General features: G+C 42.4%; 1 protein-coding gene across 3 annotated transcripts in view; it reads left to right on the forward strand.

Moving 5' to 3' along the window:
• CD2AP (CD2 associated protein) overlaps positions 1–17881 on the forward strand; it is a 100130-nt gene that overhangs the window by 45412 nt on the left and 36837 nt on the right. For all 3 annotated transcript variants that reach the window (XM_071548242.1, XM_071548244.1, XM_071548243.1), the window contains 2 exons: positions 8744–8897; positions 13587–13687. In XM_071548242.1, coding sequence (XP_071404343.1) covers positions 8744–8897; positions 13587–13687 — 255 coding nt within the window. The remainder of the gene's footprint in view (positions 1–8743; positions 8898–13586; positions 13688–17881) is intronic.

Here is a 17881-nt window from a genome sequence, read left to right on the forward strand (position 1 = left end):
TGATGATGTTTTTCTTCCTGCACAGGAAGACAGGATGATTATATGATCTATATTTAGCATGGATTATAACACATTTAAAAATGTTGGTAACTTGATAAACTGTGTTACGTGACGTGGGTGGGATTTAATAAAGGCAATGCTGGGGCTCTGTCTGCAAACTGGAGAAGTGTGAGCCTGTCTTGAGTCACTTCTGTAGCTAATTATACTTTATTTTTGGGGGAGGAAGTTAGAAATTGTGATTTGAATCTGCAGCAGACACAAATGTAAATATTTTAACTTCCTCTCCAACCATTTATGAAACTCTTCTCTGCCATCAAGTGATGCCAAAAGACACCAGTGGATTCTGTGCATGGAAATTTATCTCCCAGGACTTTGCGTCCTTTATTTCTGTACTCATGTTTGAAGCATGTGAGAACTTCAATGTGAATTGATAGCTCTGTGTAAAACTCTCATATATTTAGATGGAATGTTTAGAGGGATTTCCAAAGCCAGGCTCAGCTGATGATGGCCTGGGAGCAAAGTGTACTGTTTTGGGGAGCTACAGCAAGAGCTGCTCCCACAGCCTTATGTGTCTGTAGCTCCTGTGGAAACTACTGGAGATTCATGTCAGCTGGTGACTTTTTTTCAGCCTCAGTCAGGAACAGAAGTGCCTTTGACTGGGATGCACAGAAGTCAGATTATGAAGCAGTTTCAGTTCTGGAAGAGGCAAAGACAAGGAGTGATGCTGCCTTACTGTTGGTTGGTGTGATCGTGGCTCAGCACACAAACCCAGTGATTTATGGTTACACAGTCCCTACTTCAGCCATAAATTAGGCCCCAAACAAATCAATCCATGAAACTTGTTAAACTCTCCAGAAGGTAAATTGTCCTGCACAACAAAGGTTATCGAGTTTGCCCATTCTTCACATGGTAACTGCTTTAATCTTTAAGGTAGTTAGTTTCTGTTTTCAAGAATAACATTTAATCCTCTGGGGAGTCGGGGCAACCTCTGACCTCTCCCAGCCGAGCTCCTCTGTTGGGAGGTGGAACCTGCTCTGTGTCTTGAATGCTCCGGGGAAAGAGCTCAGGAGTTTCTCAGCTATTTTGGTCCACAAAGTTTCTTGATATGTGCCTTTAGTTCATGGAGAGTAATGGGGCAGGAATAGTTGTACCTTAGTCATCTTTCTTTGCCTTTATTACATATTTTGCCTCTGGAAGCACCTGCATTGAGAGTGAGAAATCACATTTTCTCTAGTTAAGGAGGGGGGACTGGCAAAATGAAGGGATGTGGGATATCTTAGGTTGGACTGAGTGGCACTGTAAAAGATAAGGCTGCCCTGTGCCTGCTTGTCTGTTGCTGTAACTAAAACTGTAAATGTGAGAGGTAATAAGGGCTTAAATAACTAGTTATGTGCAGAGTTTTGTATTCCAGGAACTGTGATGTTTCACTGCAGTTGAACAGATTAAGGCTGACAGTATCTCCTCTGTAGGCAGCTGTTCAGATTTTTATATGTATTTATATACAGTCACATTATGTGTTATTTTTCAGTGATGGGGTTTTCAAGGCTGTGATCTTGTGTAAATGAAACTATTGTCTATAGATTTATTACAAGCTTCCAATTCCTCCCTCTTCCTTAAAATGACAGGTTCAATTCCGAGTTCTTTATTTTCTGCTCAGTAAAAAGGGAATAATAAACTTAATTTGCCAGTCCATGAGTTCCGTTTTTCTGTTCTAAAGGGGAGAGATGAGATAATTTTAAGTGGGGGTTTAACCATATATCTTTGTGTATTCTTCATTTCAGCCTCTTTAAAGACTGAGACCATTTTCTGCTGCTCGAGGTCTTGCTTTAAAATGTACTCAGCCAGTAACAGAAATGCACATCACTTTTGTACAGGCTGATGTTAGAGTGGAATTAATATAAGAACTCTAAGGATGATTGTTCTTTGTATAATGACAGAAATAGTTTGAGATGAGTAGCTCAAGTCTTAATGTTTATGCCTGAAGAAAATAGCTGAGGATTTAGATTTGTTGGATAATGAACTTTCCTGTGCCCTATAATTCAGGAATAGACTTCATATTTTTAACTCATGGCCTTTCAAACGATCTGACCTGCTTTCTCTGCCTCCACTGCCTTGCTGATCTGAGTGTCTTGGCTCCTGGCGAGGGAGGTGGGGGGGATCCAGCTGTCCCTGCTGGAGCGATGGGTGGACAAGCAGCTGATGATGGGAAGGCAGCTCCTCACTGGCTTCAAAAGTAGGTCAGCACCGCCCCTTATTTGCTTATTTTAATAAGCATCATGAGGCTGTGGATGAATTTGGATGTGTTGGATTTTCATCTGCATATAAAGGATATTCTTGCTTTGTATGTTGCTGTACCTAAATGATTTTGAAGTTTTTATATGTAAACATGTGCATTTCTGTGAGGAATTGTTAAACTGTGACAGGTGCAATTAAACCAACTTCTCTTTAAGATCACCCCAATCTTTGGGGTTTTTTTGGCTACTGAGATAAATTTATGCTTGTTTTTGCATATGAGCCTGTAGTGATTTTGGAAAATTTTTTAAGTGTTGTAAAACATACATTTAGTGGAGATTATGAAAACCTCAAACCTTTATGACCAGGGCTGTCATTTGCCACAGAAGTGGGTGGTTACTTCCCAGTTGAGTGTGTTTTATGCCAAGAGACAGTCTGTATTGACCTTGTACTGCCAAGTCATAAATGCATAAAATCTGTGCTGCTGATGGAAACACTGACAAGCCTTGAACTGCAGTGGACTGTCATAATAAAAATATTAAAATTTCCAGCTGCAGTTAATGGCAGATTTTCATTTTGGTTTTGCTAGTTGGCAACTGGCAGTCACCTCATCTCGGAACAAGCTGAAGTGTCCTGGAGCTTTTTGTTGGTATTGTAACAACACAGAGTCTCTCTGATAGTTTAGATATATGAGGCTGACTTAAAACACACCAAAAAAAAGAAAACTATATTACTTGTGAAGCCAATGAATAGGAGCCTTGGATATGTTCAAGTTGAGTGTAGGTGTAGCTCAAAAGTGAGACCTGTGGGCACTGTCATTTTCCAACCACTGAAGTTCAAACAAGCTGTTACAGCAGAGATGTTAGAACTCCAGACTCATTATTCATGGAATGTTTATTGATATTTGCATTGATTAGTGTCAGTTTTCAGAGACCTAAACTGTCTTGTTTAGAGATTACTTCCTTTGTGAAATCTTAATATGTCCAGAATCTCAGAGTCATAACTATGATGCCCAGGATGAAGTTGCTGGCAAGGGTGATGGGTGTGTTTCTCAGAGGATCCTCACATGTGCCTTTGAAAAGGAACCTTGGGGCATTTTCCTGCTGTTAGAGGATTGATGTGAACTACAGAGTTGTGGTGTAGTACACCACATGCAGGTGTGGAGGACAGGAATTCCTGAATTTACTTTAAATGGGTGTGATTTTAATGTGGTTTTTATTGCCCTGAGGAAGGCTAATTAATGTTGCAGTTCCTCTTTAATAAGAAAAAAACATTAGTACTTGCTTTACAAGAATGTTAAAGGATGGTAGTTTAAATATGGAAAAAGTGGTTGTTGTCCTATCCATGCATTGCTGGCTGGCTATTTCTGTAGTTCCTTGTTGGAATTAGATTTATCACTCTCTGCTGTGGCCCTACTCTCCTGTGTGGTTGTTGCCACATCTCTTCATTGTGAATCTGATGATTTGCCATTCTCTGCTCCTGTTTTTACCACATGGTCACCTTGGACTTTTCCTTGTAACCTCTCTCCTTTTGCATGTTTTGGAGTAGAATGGTTTCTTTTAACTGTGTATCAAAATTCAGTTTTCATATCTTGTCTGTGTTATCATTGACTTTTTCAATGGCACTTTCTCAATGTCTGGTTGTTCTTTCTGGCTTCTGCTGGTAATATTCTTCATCAGTAAATCTTCAGCCTTTGAATCTGGCTGCAATCACAGAATCCCAGACTATTCTGAGCTGGAAGGGACCCACAAGGATCATTGAGTCCAACTCATAAGTCAATGGCCCACACAGGGGATTGAACCCATGATCTTGGCATGATTACAGCCAAGTTTTTACCAACTGACACTGCAACTCAGCAGCTGATACTGTCTGCATGTAATGACTGCTCACAGTATTATTTTAGACTCTATTTCATAAATTTAATCCACTGTACTTTCTGTTAAAATTTACCATTATCTTGTGTTAGACTTTCAAGTATTTCTTACCTATCACCATTTCAATTATTGAGTCGAGCCTGGCAAGAAAGTTACTCAAACATTCCTTCTTTTGGTTTTGGTCTTTTGTAGGAGGCACTGCTTTTATGTGAAGTAATTTCCTATTGTTTATAACCTATCTATTATGTTGCAGCTTTTGATGTTACTTCTGGACTTAAAAGTATATTTTTGTGTTTAGTTCAAATTATTGATTACGGTGCAGTTTACCTCACATTGTGCTCTAGGGTTTGGAATTGATGTGTTGGTGCTGGTTTGTTTTGGTTTGGGGTTTTTCCTTCTTTTAATAAATTAAGAAAAAGAGAGAGGTCATGTTTTCGACCAAACTGCCTGTGTGAGGCTTCCCCAAGTCCTTTTTTGCATCTCTGCTTTTTGCAAAGCATTGAAGCAGCTGCTCCTGAAGTCTTGTGCAAAGTGCAGAGTTGGGGAAGCAGCCTGGAGCTGATTCCTCACTGGAAAGTGTCACAATTGAGAAACTGCTTAACTGGAAGTTCCTGGACCAGCTTGGAGTTTTTAGAGGCTGTATTAATTGCCTAGCAAAATTTTATAATTTTTAAAATCCAAGGGCAGAAGCACTCTAGGCAAGTTTTCAAGTACCAGTAAGTTTTTCAGATGAGCAGAATGGCCTTGTCAGTAAAACAGCTAGAAGGGTGTTTTTGGAGGTGGCAAACTTTTCAGCTGTAGTGTGCTGGTTTAAAGGCAAACCAGCAGGGGAAATGAACTCACCACGAGAGAGATTATAAGTCAGACCTAAAATTTAATAATAATATTACAATAAAAACACTGACACAAAAGGGAAATTGCTTTCAACTCACAAAACCCCAGCAGTATAACCCAGTGTCCTGGGGCACAAACCCAAGGGGGTTTGTTTGCCCTTGTGCTGAGACCCCTGTGGCTCCCCCAAGTCCAGAGCAAAAGGAAATGAAAAACCTGTTGGTGCAGGCAAGGGCTGTGGTCTGGGTGAGAGAGGTGATCTCCTCCTGTCAAGGTCCTGCTGCTCCTCTGGATCCAACAAGAAGTTACCAAAGTCTTCTGACCCACCACTTATGTACCCTCAGAGAGCACCCAGTCCCTCCCCCTGGGCAGGGACTCACACAATGGGTGATTAACTCTGGGAGCCAGGGGGTATTGAACTGTTGATGGCCCATTAGCAGCTCCGCCCCCTCAGGCTGGGTGTGAAGGTGCCAATGACTCCCTGGGCAGCTGCTGCTAATGGCCCATTGTCCTTGGGGAATGAATAGAGGGTTAGAATACACAGCTGTGATCACCCCCACACAGTGATAACTGGTCCCACCTGCTCAACTAGGACATGTAGCCAAACTTAAATTGCTTTTGGTTTATCAGACTTGCAAATAACTGGCTGAAAAACAACATGAGAATGACAAAGTCTTTAAAATGTGAAACGTCTGTTCAGATGGGAGGGGGACAGGATGCTGTGCTATTCTGGAGGGTTGATGGGTTTTTTGGTTGTTTATTTTTTTGACTTGGAAGATGGGATCTGAGCAGAGCTAAGATCTCCGGGGCAGAGACCACTGTGGATAAAGGAGAGTAACAGCAGGAACTATTGACTGTTTTCTGAAAAGCCTTTTTTATATAATGTAGATGAGTGGGAAGAAAAATTGTGCTGGCTGTAGTTTTGCTTTTTCTACTTGCTCTGCTCTTTTGAGAAGTGAGAAGGTGCTTTGGTCTATTTGATTTCAGGTTCCTCGTATCTTCAAAAGCATCAGCAGGTTTTCAGACCTGCTGAGTTTTCCAGCTAAACTGCAGTGGGTAACCTGGGAATGTTCCAGAATGCATCAGGCAGGTCCTGGGCAATATGTTTCTGCTGGTTTTGGCACTTCATTGGTGCATGGGTTCTGTTTTCTTAAAGCTCACGTTTAAGAGTTCACACGACATGAGTAAATGTATATCTATGCCTTGCCAATATTGCTTCCAGTTATTCTTAAAGACTTTATTGCTGTTACACCTGCCATAAGTAGTGGAGTTGTCAGCTGATGGTGGATGCAAGAACTGTTCTGTCGTGGGTCACAAAAAGCTGCAAAGTACCAATGGGTGTTTGCTTTCCTCCAGACATTGTAGTGCTGTGGTGGTGGAAAAGTTGGTGGTCTGAGGGTCTAGCTAAGCACACAAATGTGAGAGATTCAGTGGATGTAACACACTTGGGCTTTGGGAAAGTCTTTGATACAGTTCTCCATTAAGTTATTGAAGGAATGAAGTTGCTGTGAGACTGAATGAAAAATTCCTTTATGGATTGGAAGATACTTTAGAAACAAAGGACTTATAAATGACTTGTGAGGATAGAGGAGAGTCTTTAATGGGATCTCCAGAACCAGTTGTGGTACTGGCTTTTTTCAGCATCTCTGGTCATCTGGAGAGGGGATTTAAAAGTGGACACTCCATTTTCTGAGTGCTGTTAAACTCCAGTGTAGTTCAGTGCTGTGCTAATGGCAAGGGGCTGGACAGACAAAAAGGGTGGCTTGTAGGGAGACAAATGCCAAGTAATGTGTGTAGGAAAAGCTCATCCATGTCATGCCTACGTGGAACTGCCAGTTGCAGGTTGAGCATCAGCTCACTAATACCTGGTGTTGTCACTTAAAGTTCTCCAAACTCCTCAGCTCCGGGTGCAGTGATAGCCCAAAACACCAGCAGGATGCCAGGGGTCATCAGATCCGATGAGGCTGGGGTGGAGACAGGCCCCTCTTAGGACAGGATAGGTGGTTAAAGGGATGGAGCAGCTGCTTGACATGGGGCTGATGGGGCTGGAACTCCTCACTTGAGAAGACAGAACAAGGGGAAATATGATCCAAGTTGACACAGCTGTGGAGGTTGTGACAAACAAAATGCAGTGGTGGGGAGAACACACTGGGGCACTGGTAAGGGATCAGCCTACAGCAGATGAGAGAGAGGAGCTTCTTTATGTAGCAAAGAGCAAGTGTCTGGTGTCTATCCCCAAGGATGTTGTGGAGTCAGACAGGACCACGCGTGCAGAAAGGGATTAGACAGGGCCTGCTGCAGACATAAAAAGGAGAGAGGAGGTGATTTATCTCCCTGATGAAACTTTTATGGATGGGTGCTCTGGGAACGTGAGAAGTTCTGAGCTGCAGCCTGGCTCTCTGCAGGGCCTCTGGGATTGCGGCTGCTGGGAGCTGTTTGCACTAGATGGGCCATTGATCCGACTTAATGGGTTTCTTGGGCAAAGTGATGGTTTCCTTAGTTCAGGGTATCTCTTCTCCGCTGGAAATCTCCCTGAATGAGCTGATGCAGTAGAGTCACTGCTGTGTGCTTGGCCTTTTTGTCAGGAACTGATGCTTTTCTTGTTTATAGGCTTCTTAGTCTTGATTGGCACATTCAATTCCAATGCCTCCATCCTAATTTAGAAAGATAGGAAGGTAAGAGACAATGACCAGAAAAATTATGTCTGTTATTTTCCTCCTACACCTTTCCCCTCACTTGCTCCCACTCTGTCTGTTGTATCTCACTTTCTTTTCAACTCGTGTCTTTCAGCAATGCGATTGTATCTTATCTGTAAACACCTTGGAGCTTCCTGAGGCAGAGATAATCACCTAATACTGTTATATATAATAAATTATTTTTTATTGGCCTACCTTATGGATCTGTCATTAACGTAATTATACTTCTAAAAATGTTTTCAAATATGAGCTGTGACATAAGAGTTGTAATACAGGACTCCTGGGCTCAAAGCTACTTTTCTTAGAGTTGGAGTAGATGGCTAAAATGCTGCCCCTGTTTCTAAATTTTCTGAGCACATCAGCTTACCTGTTTACTAACCAAATTCTATGCAAGGGTGTCTCAGGTTCGGCCTAGCTGCTGCCAACCCTGGACTGGCCCCCCTTTTCCCCTCCCAGAACTTTCCCAGCAAAGGAAAGGAAAAAAAAACCACTCAAAAGAAATGCACTCTAAAGAAACTGAACTGAATAAAAAGAATAAATTATATTTACTAACATTCACAAACCACACTGTATACACAATACATAAGATCCCACCCCCAGGGGAGAGGGGAAGGGAGAAAAGGGGATTGATTAGCCAGAAAATAGGGGAGACACCAACCCAACCTAAAGAAACCGAATGAATCAAAACAAACACAATAAAAAAACCTCAAGGAAGGGGAACAAGAATGAAACAATCTCACCCAGGACAGGAAAACCACGAACAACCGGAGGGACCAGACTCCAACCACCTCCCACCAGCTCCTCAGCCAAGGAAGGGAAGAACAAAAAAAACACTCCTCCACTGCTATGTGGAAGACACGTGTGGAATATTTGTAACTTCCTTAGATACAGTGGTTACTGAGGAAGCCATGGGTCAAACCATTACAAAGGGTCAAGTTCTTAAGGCCTTTGATATGTTTGGTTGCAGGATGCCACGATTTTTGAGTGTAATATGTTATACCCCAAATGGTAAGTACCTGAAATCTGTTAGTCTGTTGAGTGTCTGTCTAAAATCACTGACCCCTTGAGTAATTTAAGTGGCCTCTCAGTCTTTTACATCTCTCTTTTCAGGAAGTTAAGAAGGATGTAGAGCCCAAGGATGATGCTGTGCCACTCAGGAGGGAGAAATCTGGCAACGTAGCCAGTCTTGTGCAGCGTATGAGCAGCTATGGGCTTCCAGCAGGAGGATTTCAGCCTCATCCCCCATCCAAAGGCTTCAAGAAGAGTATGTAGTCTTTCCAATTCCTTCAATTGCCTAAGCTGCTGATGTGCATTTTTAAAATTAAATATTAATTATTTAATACCTGACTTAATTTTAAGGTTATATGGAAAAGTAGAAACATAGGAGAAAAAACTATGATTTGAAGCCAAATTTTGCTTCTGAGTGTATGGCCAGAAAGTCTGTATGTAGCTTTAACAGCAGTGATCCAGATGACTTTTCCTGAGAACAGGATTTAGACCCCTTCCAGGTGCCAGAGAGCTCTGTAACTTCACGTGAGAGCTCTGCTTGTATTATCAGGTGCCTGAATGTGAACTTCCAGGCCTGTTCATGAAAATGAAAATTCTTCCTGTGACCTTTTTAAAAGAAATGTTAAAACATGAATTTTGCTGCAGATTCAAGGCTTTGTGACAAGGCAACACTGTCCTGGGTTGAGCTGGCAAAACGCCAACTGTCTAGAACAGAGTTAAGAGGGTTCCTCCTCCCCCCAACCAGCTAAGGGAAAAGAAGAGGGAGACAAAAGAAAAACCCTCAAAAGCAGGTTTATGCTGAAACTAACTACATGTATTTATACAGACGAGAGAAAATTAAGAGGAAACTACAATATAACACACACTTACACAAATTATATATATAACAAGGAATAACCTCCCACTGCCCAATTAATACAAAGCCCATTACTCTAAATTTATAAGCACTCCAAAAGACACTCAGCAAGAAAGAGAAAGTATAACAACAAAATATTTCTACTTCCCTGAATGCAAACAAAATGCAAGCAGAGGCAACAGGAGCAGGGCCCAGCATAGTAGAGGAGCTGCCAGATGTCCTCCTCTTAGTGCAGCCATGATGGAACTAACCAAGCCACTCCCACACACTGGATTTTACACCCTTTGAGATGATGTAGTGTGGTATGGAATACAATATTATTGGCTGGAAGAAGTCAGCTGTGAGCTAGCTCAGCCCAGCTTAAATCAGCTGAGAATCCCAGGCCTAGCTGAACTTTAAAACCTAAGTTTAGGCCCACCTGACTAAACCCGTAACTAGTTCATAAATAGTTCAGATTCCTCAGGGCAGGCCTGCTTCTGGTGTGAAATAAAGTGAAGCTGGTGATGTCTAAGCAAAATTAGTGGTTTTCCTTTTGTTGTAACAGCAACCCTCAGGATGGTCAGGGGTGCAGCGTTGGTACCTCTGTATCTGTGGTTTCTATGTTTTAATCCCAGTTTTTAAATCAAGGTAACCAAAATGTAGAGCAGAAAACTTGTCATTCTTTGCATGCAGCAAATTGTCTTGTGATTTGTATTTGGACATATCAGTCTCTTACAAGACATTGCTCTAAATTACTCTGGCTTCCTCTCTCTTACAAGGGATTAGAGGCATCTATAATTTAAGCTTGCTTTTTTAAAAAGAAAGAATCCAGAATTTACTGTTTCTGGTATGTTTATGTTTTGAGATTTTGCCCATAAAAGGAGAAGAGCCCCTAGTTGTCTTTGAAAGCCCTGAATTGGGACCACTAGATATGCAAATACTTTGTTCTAAGCAACTAAGGGTTCCAAATCACTTTTTAGTGACTCTGATCTGTACGTGCATATTGGCAACAGCACGTATATGCCTGTTGGATATTTACATCAGCAGCCTTTGGAAAAATCTAGCCTGAAAGGATAATGCCATTCCTGGATAAATGCTCTGAAAGGGAATCGACTTGATGCTTGTGAGTCCTTCCAACTCAAGATATGCCAGGATTCTGTGAACATGATCTGATACCAGTTCAGCTGTCAGCTACTTGGTTTGGTCTCCCTAACCCTGGAATGATCCCATATCTCATGTCTCATCTTCATGTGGCCAGGGTAGTAGGTACAACTTGCTCTCCAACTCCACAGTACTCTGTCTAGTCTCTTCCTTCTGGAAGAAAACGGTGTGCAGGCACCTTCCTTTAGGGACAGAACTGTTTACTTGGTGCTACGACAGTCTCTGCAATTCCATTTTTCTGGTTGTTCCCTTTTACCTGAAAGATTGTTTAAACAGCTCCAGCAGATCCTGTTTGCTCTGTGCCTGGGCAATCACTTGCTTCCTTCAAAAGGTTTTCAGAGCTTAGTTGTTTTTACATTGCTGGTTCCTCACCTGGGAAAAAGAGGTTTGTAATGCTAAAAAAATGTTTAATTTTTTTTTTAATAGCAAGTTTCCATGTGCAATGAGGAGGTTGTCTCTGCCTGCTCAGTCCCTTGTGTTGTTCTCATGTGCAGATCTCGCTGAATTCAGGTATTTTGTGCCAGGTGGGTGGCAAGCTGCAGGCAGAATTCCTATCAGTTAGATGTCTGCCTTTATTCAGCAGAAGGAAAACACAGAAGGTGTGTTAAGTGACTGCAACAAAGGGCTAAATTTGGTTTACTCTGTACAAAACAAACAAAACCTGAAGCCAGACAAGTTGTTTTGGAAAGGGACAGAATTGCCTGCAGGCTGCCAGCCCAGCAGTCCTGCAGCACCAGTGAACCTGGAGTGCTGTTTCCTGAGTTGGATTGAATACCTTAACATCACAGAATATCCTGAGTTGGAGGGGACCCATCAGTATCATCGAGTCCGACTCCTGGCCCTGCACAGGACACCCCAGGAGTCACACCCTGTGACTCAGAGCATCGACCAAACACTTCTTGAACTTTGTCAGGGTTGGTGCTGTGACAACTGCCTTGGGGAGCCTGTTTCAGTGCCCACTCATCCTCTGGATGAAGAACCTTTTCCTAATACCAACCTAAACCTCCCCTGACACAGCTGTATGCCATTAACTTTCCTAGGTTAATCTAGGGATGTTCAAAACTGGAAAGCAGTACTTCCTAAACTGGGGATCACTGAATCTGTACTCCAGGTGAGAGAGGGTTCTGGATGTGAAATGCATCTGTGGGTTTCTCCCCGACTTAGACAGAATTACAACATTAAAAAGGAATGGTGAGATCAGATTTATACCAAATGGCTGTGACTCTTTAATTTGCCTCTTTTTGGTATCAGTTAATCTACAAAGGAGAAGCCCTGAAAGCTCTGCAGGAGGCAGTAAAGGCCAGTGAACCGTTTACTGCAATTACTGTAAACTGAAAAATCCCTCTGGGCTGATGCATGAGCTCCAGTGGAGGCAGAAGAAGGGGGTATTATGTGGGCATTATGTGTTATTAGAAATAACCCGTAGAGCTTCATATTTCTGGTTTATTTGTTTTTTGCACAGATCATATACCAGCATGTAGAAAATTCTTGATTTGATGAGGCCTCGTGCAGAAATTTAGATGCAGAATATTGCTCAGGTGCCTGGCGTGTTTTGCACTGAGGATGCTGGGTGTGGCTGTCTTCTAAATGTCTGACTCTGGACTTTCAACACTGCTATAATAAGACAAGGATCAATCTTGGAGGCAGTATCTGTGTTTTGAAATGTTTTTACACAGCTAATCTTAATTGCCGAAGCTTGAGTGTGGAAGGAGTGGAGTACAAAGTAGGAGAGAAAGCATGGAAATTATATACAGCTCCCATAATCTTAGGCATTATCATGTCAAGCTTTTGATTCATTTTTTCATTTAAACTGATGCAGATTGCTTTTGAGGAGGATAGGAAACGTGTGTGGGTCATAGCTCAGGCTGATAATTGCCTTCAAAAGCATGCTGGCTGCTCTGTTGTGGAAAAGACTGAAGGCATGGCCTCTTTGAAGGAGAAATGCATAAACTCTCTGGTTTCAGCAGCAGCATCACTCTAGGATATGTGCACAGTAATTAGTCAATGTAGGTTCACACTGCTGTGCCTGGAGGGGTTTTGTTGGAAGCCACTTCAGTGCTCTCCCCTCTGGGGATGTCATTTTGTCTTTTTAATGCCTGCAGAGCTTTAATGATATGTAGCAAACATCTAAAGACTGCACTTAATTTTAATTTTGCTTTTGTCAAATACTGCTAATTGACACTGTTTGAATTACTTGACTCACTGAGGAAAGGGAGTGTTTTTGCATTCATGGATTCAAAAGAGTTTGGATTTTGAAATATGAGCCCAGCAAATGGAGGCATTACCTCAGAGCTGTGGTTAGTGAGGTCTGTGTTAGAGGGCAGAAGAGTTATCAGTGCACAACAAAACATGTCACTGTTTTCAGGATTGCTTAAAGACTGGAAGCTCAAACTTGCACATTTTCTTCAAAGCAGGTGCTAACTGGAAGCAGCTGTCGTTCCTGCAGATTTGGGTCAGGAAATAGTCAAATCGTTGTGTAGTGGAGTTTTACCCGACTTTCTTGAGTCAACATGTCTTTAGAGCATGTTGGTAACTGGCAGTGCAGAGTCTGGAATCAGCAGACTGTTTCCAGGCTCCATCCTAGCTATGGCTTGCTAGACTAACGTGACAAACAAATTGGAAAACCAGCATCCAAAGCTACGTAGCTTTTTGGGATGGCTTACGGGTCTCCTGGTCAGAGAGAGTAATCAGGCATTGGAATGGGCTGCCCAGAGAGGGGGTGGATTCACCATCCCTAGAGATTTTTAAACACAGATTGGACGCGGCGCTGGGTGCCATGATCTGGTAAATGGACTGGAGTTGGACCAAGGGTTGGACTCGATGATCTTGGAGGTCTTTTCCAACCCAATGGATTCTATGATTCTATGATCTGATCCTCAGGAGCTGAGAGTAGGAAAGACGAGTATTCCTTTGTGAGTGTTCTTACCTGTGCTGTTCCCCTCGGCGCAGGGTCCAAGAAGCGGCAGTGCAAAGTGCTCTTCGAGTACATCCCACAGAATGAGGATGAGCTGGAGCTCAAGCTGGGGGATGTGATCGACATCAATGACGAGGTAAGCTGGTTTACAGGGCTGATCGTCCCTCTGTGTGCCAGAGGTCAATCTGCTGGTTTGGGGGCGTGATTGCTTGATTTAGAGGCATGTTGGAAAAATAGCATGGGATGTACTGCTTTGGCAGCTAAAGCTAATAGTTTAGGAGTTGTTTCTTTCAGGATCTAATCCTGAATCAGTGAATACTAGATGTTTGCAAGAAGTATTATGTGTGTTTGTCTTGGTTTGAGATAAGCAACTGCCAACCACCCCAAGCACAGAGAGAAAAGCCTCCCTCCTAACACCAGGGAAAGGGAGGAGAAGAGAGGGGAAAGAAAAAAAAAACACTTCAAACTGCATTTATACTAAAACTACATATATTTTTCACAGAAAGAAAGAGACAATTAGAAGAGAGTACAAATATTCACTCACACAAGTCTGGAACAACAAGTTCCCCACCTCAACTTCATAACGAACACACAAATTCTCCTGTCCTAACTACACATTACTTAAGAAAAGACTTATTCCCCAGGGAGACAAACTCAAGCAGAAAGGAGAGATCCAGAACAACACATTTTACTTTCCTGAGATACCCTGTGAGCCAGTGGTGGGCCTGGTCCTCTCCATCCCCCCTGGGACAGCATCGTGCGTCCTCCCAAGAGGAGGGCTGAGAAGCGACTGCCTTAACCACTCCCACACTGGTTCCTACTTCCCTGGAGATGATGTCATAATGTGGTATGGAATACAAAATTACTGGCTAGAAGAGGTCAGCTGTTAGCCCAGCCCAGCTCAAGTCAGCTGACAGCTTCGGCCTAGTCCAGACTTCAGAGCCCAAATCTATGCCCACCTGGGTGAACCCATAACAGTGTTAAATGCCTCCCTGCCATCCGATCCCGTCAGATCTCGGAAGCTCAGCAGGGTCAGGCCTGGATTAGTACTTGGATGGGAGACCTCCTGGGAAATGCCGGGTGCTGTAGGTTCTGGTCCTGAGGACTTCACTGGCACTGTCCAAGCTCGCTCGGCCGTGGCAGATGAACCTCAGGACTTAAACGGTGGGGCCAGTTCTGCGCACGCTGAGCCTCACCTAAAATCCACTGCACAGGCTGGAAGGGCACACCCACGTGGGGACAGCCCTGCCCAAATCTTCGTTCGTGAAGCCGAGCCACACACACACACACACACACACAAGAAGTATTTGATCATCACCGCAGTAAATTGTGATCTGTAACAGATTCATTTTGGAAGACTTTTACTGTTCTTTGGTCCTGTCTGTGTGATTGTTATCTTTAGGATGCTTTTGCTAAAATAATTGCCTTTGATATATTATAACTTGGTTTAGGGGAATGTTATTTGACCTGATTTTTCAGTTTTATGCTCTCCTGTAAATTCACTGAAGCACTAAACTAACAGTAACAATATCCAGTGCTGAAGCCTGTATCTGTAGTACAATATACTCTAACCCACTTGCATAAAAATATGGAGCATACAAATGCACTCAATAGCATGTTTTTATTTCTATTGCCTCCCTTTTCCATGGGTAAGAAATACAGTTAAAGATATCTTGATGTTCAGACTTTGGCAGTGGCCTGGAGGGGGTATTTGAGGGTGGTGGTTCCTTATCTATTCCTACCTATGTGCTTCTCTGTATCTCCTCCATTCAATAGCTATTTCTGTTGTGGAAAGCTTGAGAATGTGGGAAGAGTGTCTCTTCCAAAAGTGAAATCTGTCAGGAAATCTGTGGAAAAGATTAGACTGATCATGGAAGTAATGTTTTCAGAACCAGGTGGAAAAGTTCTGCATGGCAGACTGACCTTCACTGGTCCCTTCTCTTCTTAGCTACCTCTTCTGAGGCTCTGAGGAAGGAGAATGAACCTTTCTTTTTAGCCATGCATTTGGTGTTTCTTCTTAAATAGCTTTATGAGACTGTATTTTTCATGTGCATGACCCTCTCCTGAAGAGATTGGTCACCTGGCAGTTGCCAGGAAGGACTATTCCATTCTCCTAGCAAGGAAAAAGTTAAGCTTTTAGATGCATTTGCCCTAGCAGAATTTAATATCTTTGAGTAAACAGAGCAGGTGACTTGTGAAACCTGCTCACTAAACTCACAGTTACATAAATACCATTGTGGGGGCATTTGTAAAGGAGTGTTCCTGGGTAACCTCAGCAGTTTAACTTGCAGATGGTGCCTGTGCTGCAGTCAGGGCAGAATAAACAAAATAGAAAGGTCAAAGCATTTCCTCATTTGGTTTCATAAGGAAGCACAAGATTATATTTTATTCTTTTAATTTTTTTTTCTGCTAGTGCTTACACCTCTCCTGATGACTTTTATATATGTGTTTGTAGTACCCAGTCTTCACTACTTTTAAGAAAAACTGTTAAGCAAATTTTAGGTAAAGGCAACCAGGTGGAAAATTACTGCAGCTTACTATGAGTACAGAGCTGTTTGCACACTTTTTTACAGTGAATTAGAATAGACCTGAATAGACCTGTCAGGTGTAGACTAGGCCTGTCTGCTTCGAAAAAATGTACTGATGGAGCAGAAATGTGAAGAGTGGTAGAAAATGCTGTCCATTGGTTGTGCAGTTTGCTGGGATAACTTGTCTTTGGTAAGTTGTCTTCTCTGTTGTGAGATGATTCACTTCCACATATCTCTGTGTATGTGTGTGTGTGTATATATATGTGTGTGTGTACATATATATAAAAATATATATATTTGTGTATATATATATACACATATATATGTATATACATATACGTATATAAATATATATATATATATGTATATATATGCGCCAATAACTTGTAGCTGTTACTTCAAAGGAAGATCATTTGGTTACCTCTTTATGGGGAAAATAAGGTAAAATGAGCTCCATGAGGGGATCAGTTCTACGTTACCTGAGAATACTTTAATATTTAGCTCTTGAGGTTTTTTTGTTAATTATGTCCTTAAAACTGACTCCAGTGTGAAATCAAAGGTTGTGCTGGTTTAAAGGCGAACCAGCAGGGGAAATGAACTCACCACGAGAGAGATTATAAGTCAGACCTAAAATTTAATAATAATATTACAATAAATACACTGACACAAAAGGGAAATTGCTTTCAACTCACAAAACCCCAGCAGTATAACCCAGTGTCTTGGGGCACAAAACCAAGGGGGTTTGTTTGCCCTTGTGCTGAGACCCCTGTGGCTCCCCCAAGTCCAGAGCAAAAGGAAATGAAAAAACCTGCTGGTGCAGGCGAGGGCTGTGGTCTGGGTGAGAGCAGTGATCTCCTCCTGTCGAGGTCCTGCTGCTGCTCTGGATCCAACAAGAAGTTACCAAAGTCTTCTTACCCACCACTTATGTACCCTCAGGGAGCACCCAGTCCCTCCCCCTGGGCGGGGACTCACACAATGGGTGATTAACTCTGGGAGCCAGGGGGTATTGAACTGTTGATGGCCAATTAGCAGCCACACCCCCTGAGGCTGGGTGTGAAGGTGCTAATGACTCCCTGGGCAGCTGCTGCTAATGGCCCATTGTCCTTGGGGAATGAATAGAGGGGGTAGAATACACAGCTTTGATCACCCCCACACAGGGTTAGCTGGTCCCTCCTGCTGAACTAGGACAAAGGTAGGCAGATGGGTTCAAAAATAAAGCTACAATTATTGAGGAGAGCAGAAGCAGCTTTTATGGTAGAAGGCTCTTGTGCTATGTGCAGGCTGAATCCACAAAGTTTCTTATTTATAGAATATGTGAGTTCTGCATGTGAAAAACACGCACAGAGTGCATGTGATAATTGTGTCATTGCTGTAAAATCTTTGTTTCTGCTTTATACCTTTCCCCCACTCTTGTCAGAAACAGTACTAAATAACAGATTTATTTTTCTAGTATTATATTTTTAATATTTACCTACTGTGTTATCAAGCAAAGTAAAATCTGATGTAGCATCATTAGTGAAGTTTTTATTAAAAAACCCCAAACTATATTGGCAAAACTGCTTGTTTCAGCCTATGTCCTTGTCTTTTGTTTGGAAGTCTTGAGGTTTTTGATAGAAATAATTTGGTGGGATTCACACTAAAAGAAAGAGTGCTGTTGTGTGTATGTACCAGAGCTGTACCTCCCTCTTGTGGAGGTTGTGTCATCTGGTACAATTTTGAAACAGAAGAGAAGGGTTGTGAAATTGTCATCTGTGTTGCTGGCACCAACAGATAAGCAGATGTTCTTCCTAAACCTGGGGGGG

The sequence above is a fragment of the Pithys albifrons genome, chromosome 2 (assembly GCF_047495875.1).
Source record: "Pithys albifrons albifrons isolate INPA30051 chromosome 2, PitAlb_v1, whole genome shotgun sequence".
Taxonomy (NCBI): domain Eukaryota; kingdom Metazoa; phylum Chordata; class Aves; order Passeriformes; family Thamnophilidae; genus Pithys; species Pithys albifrons.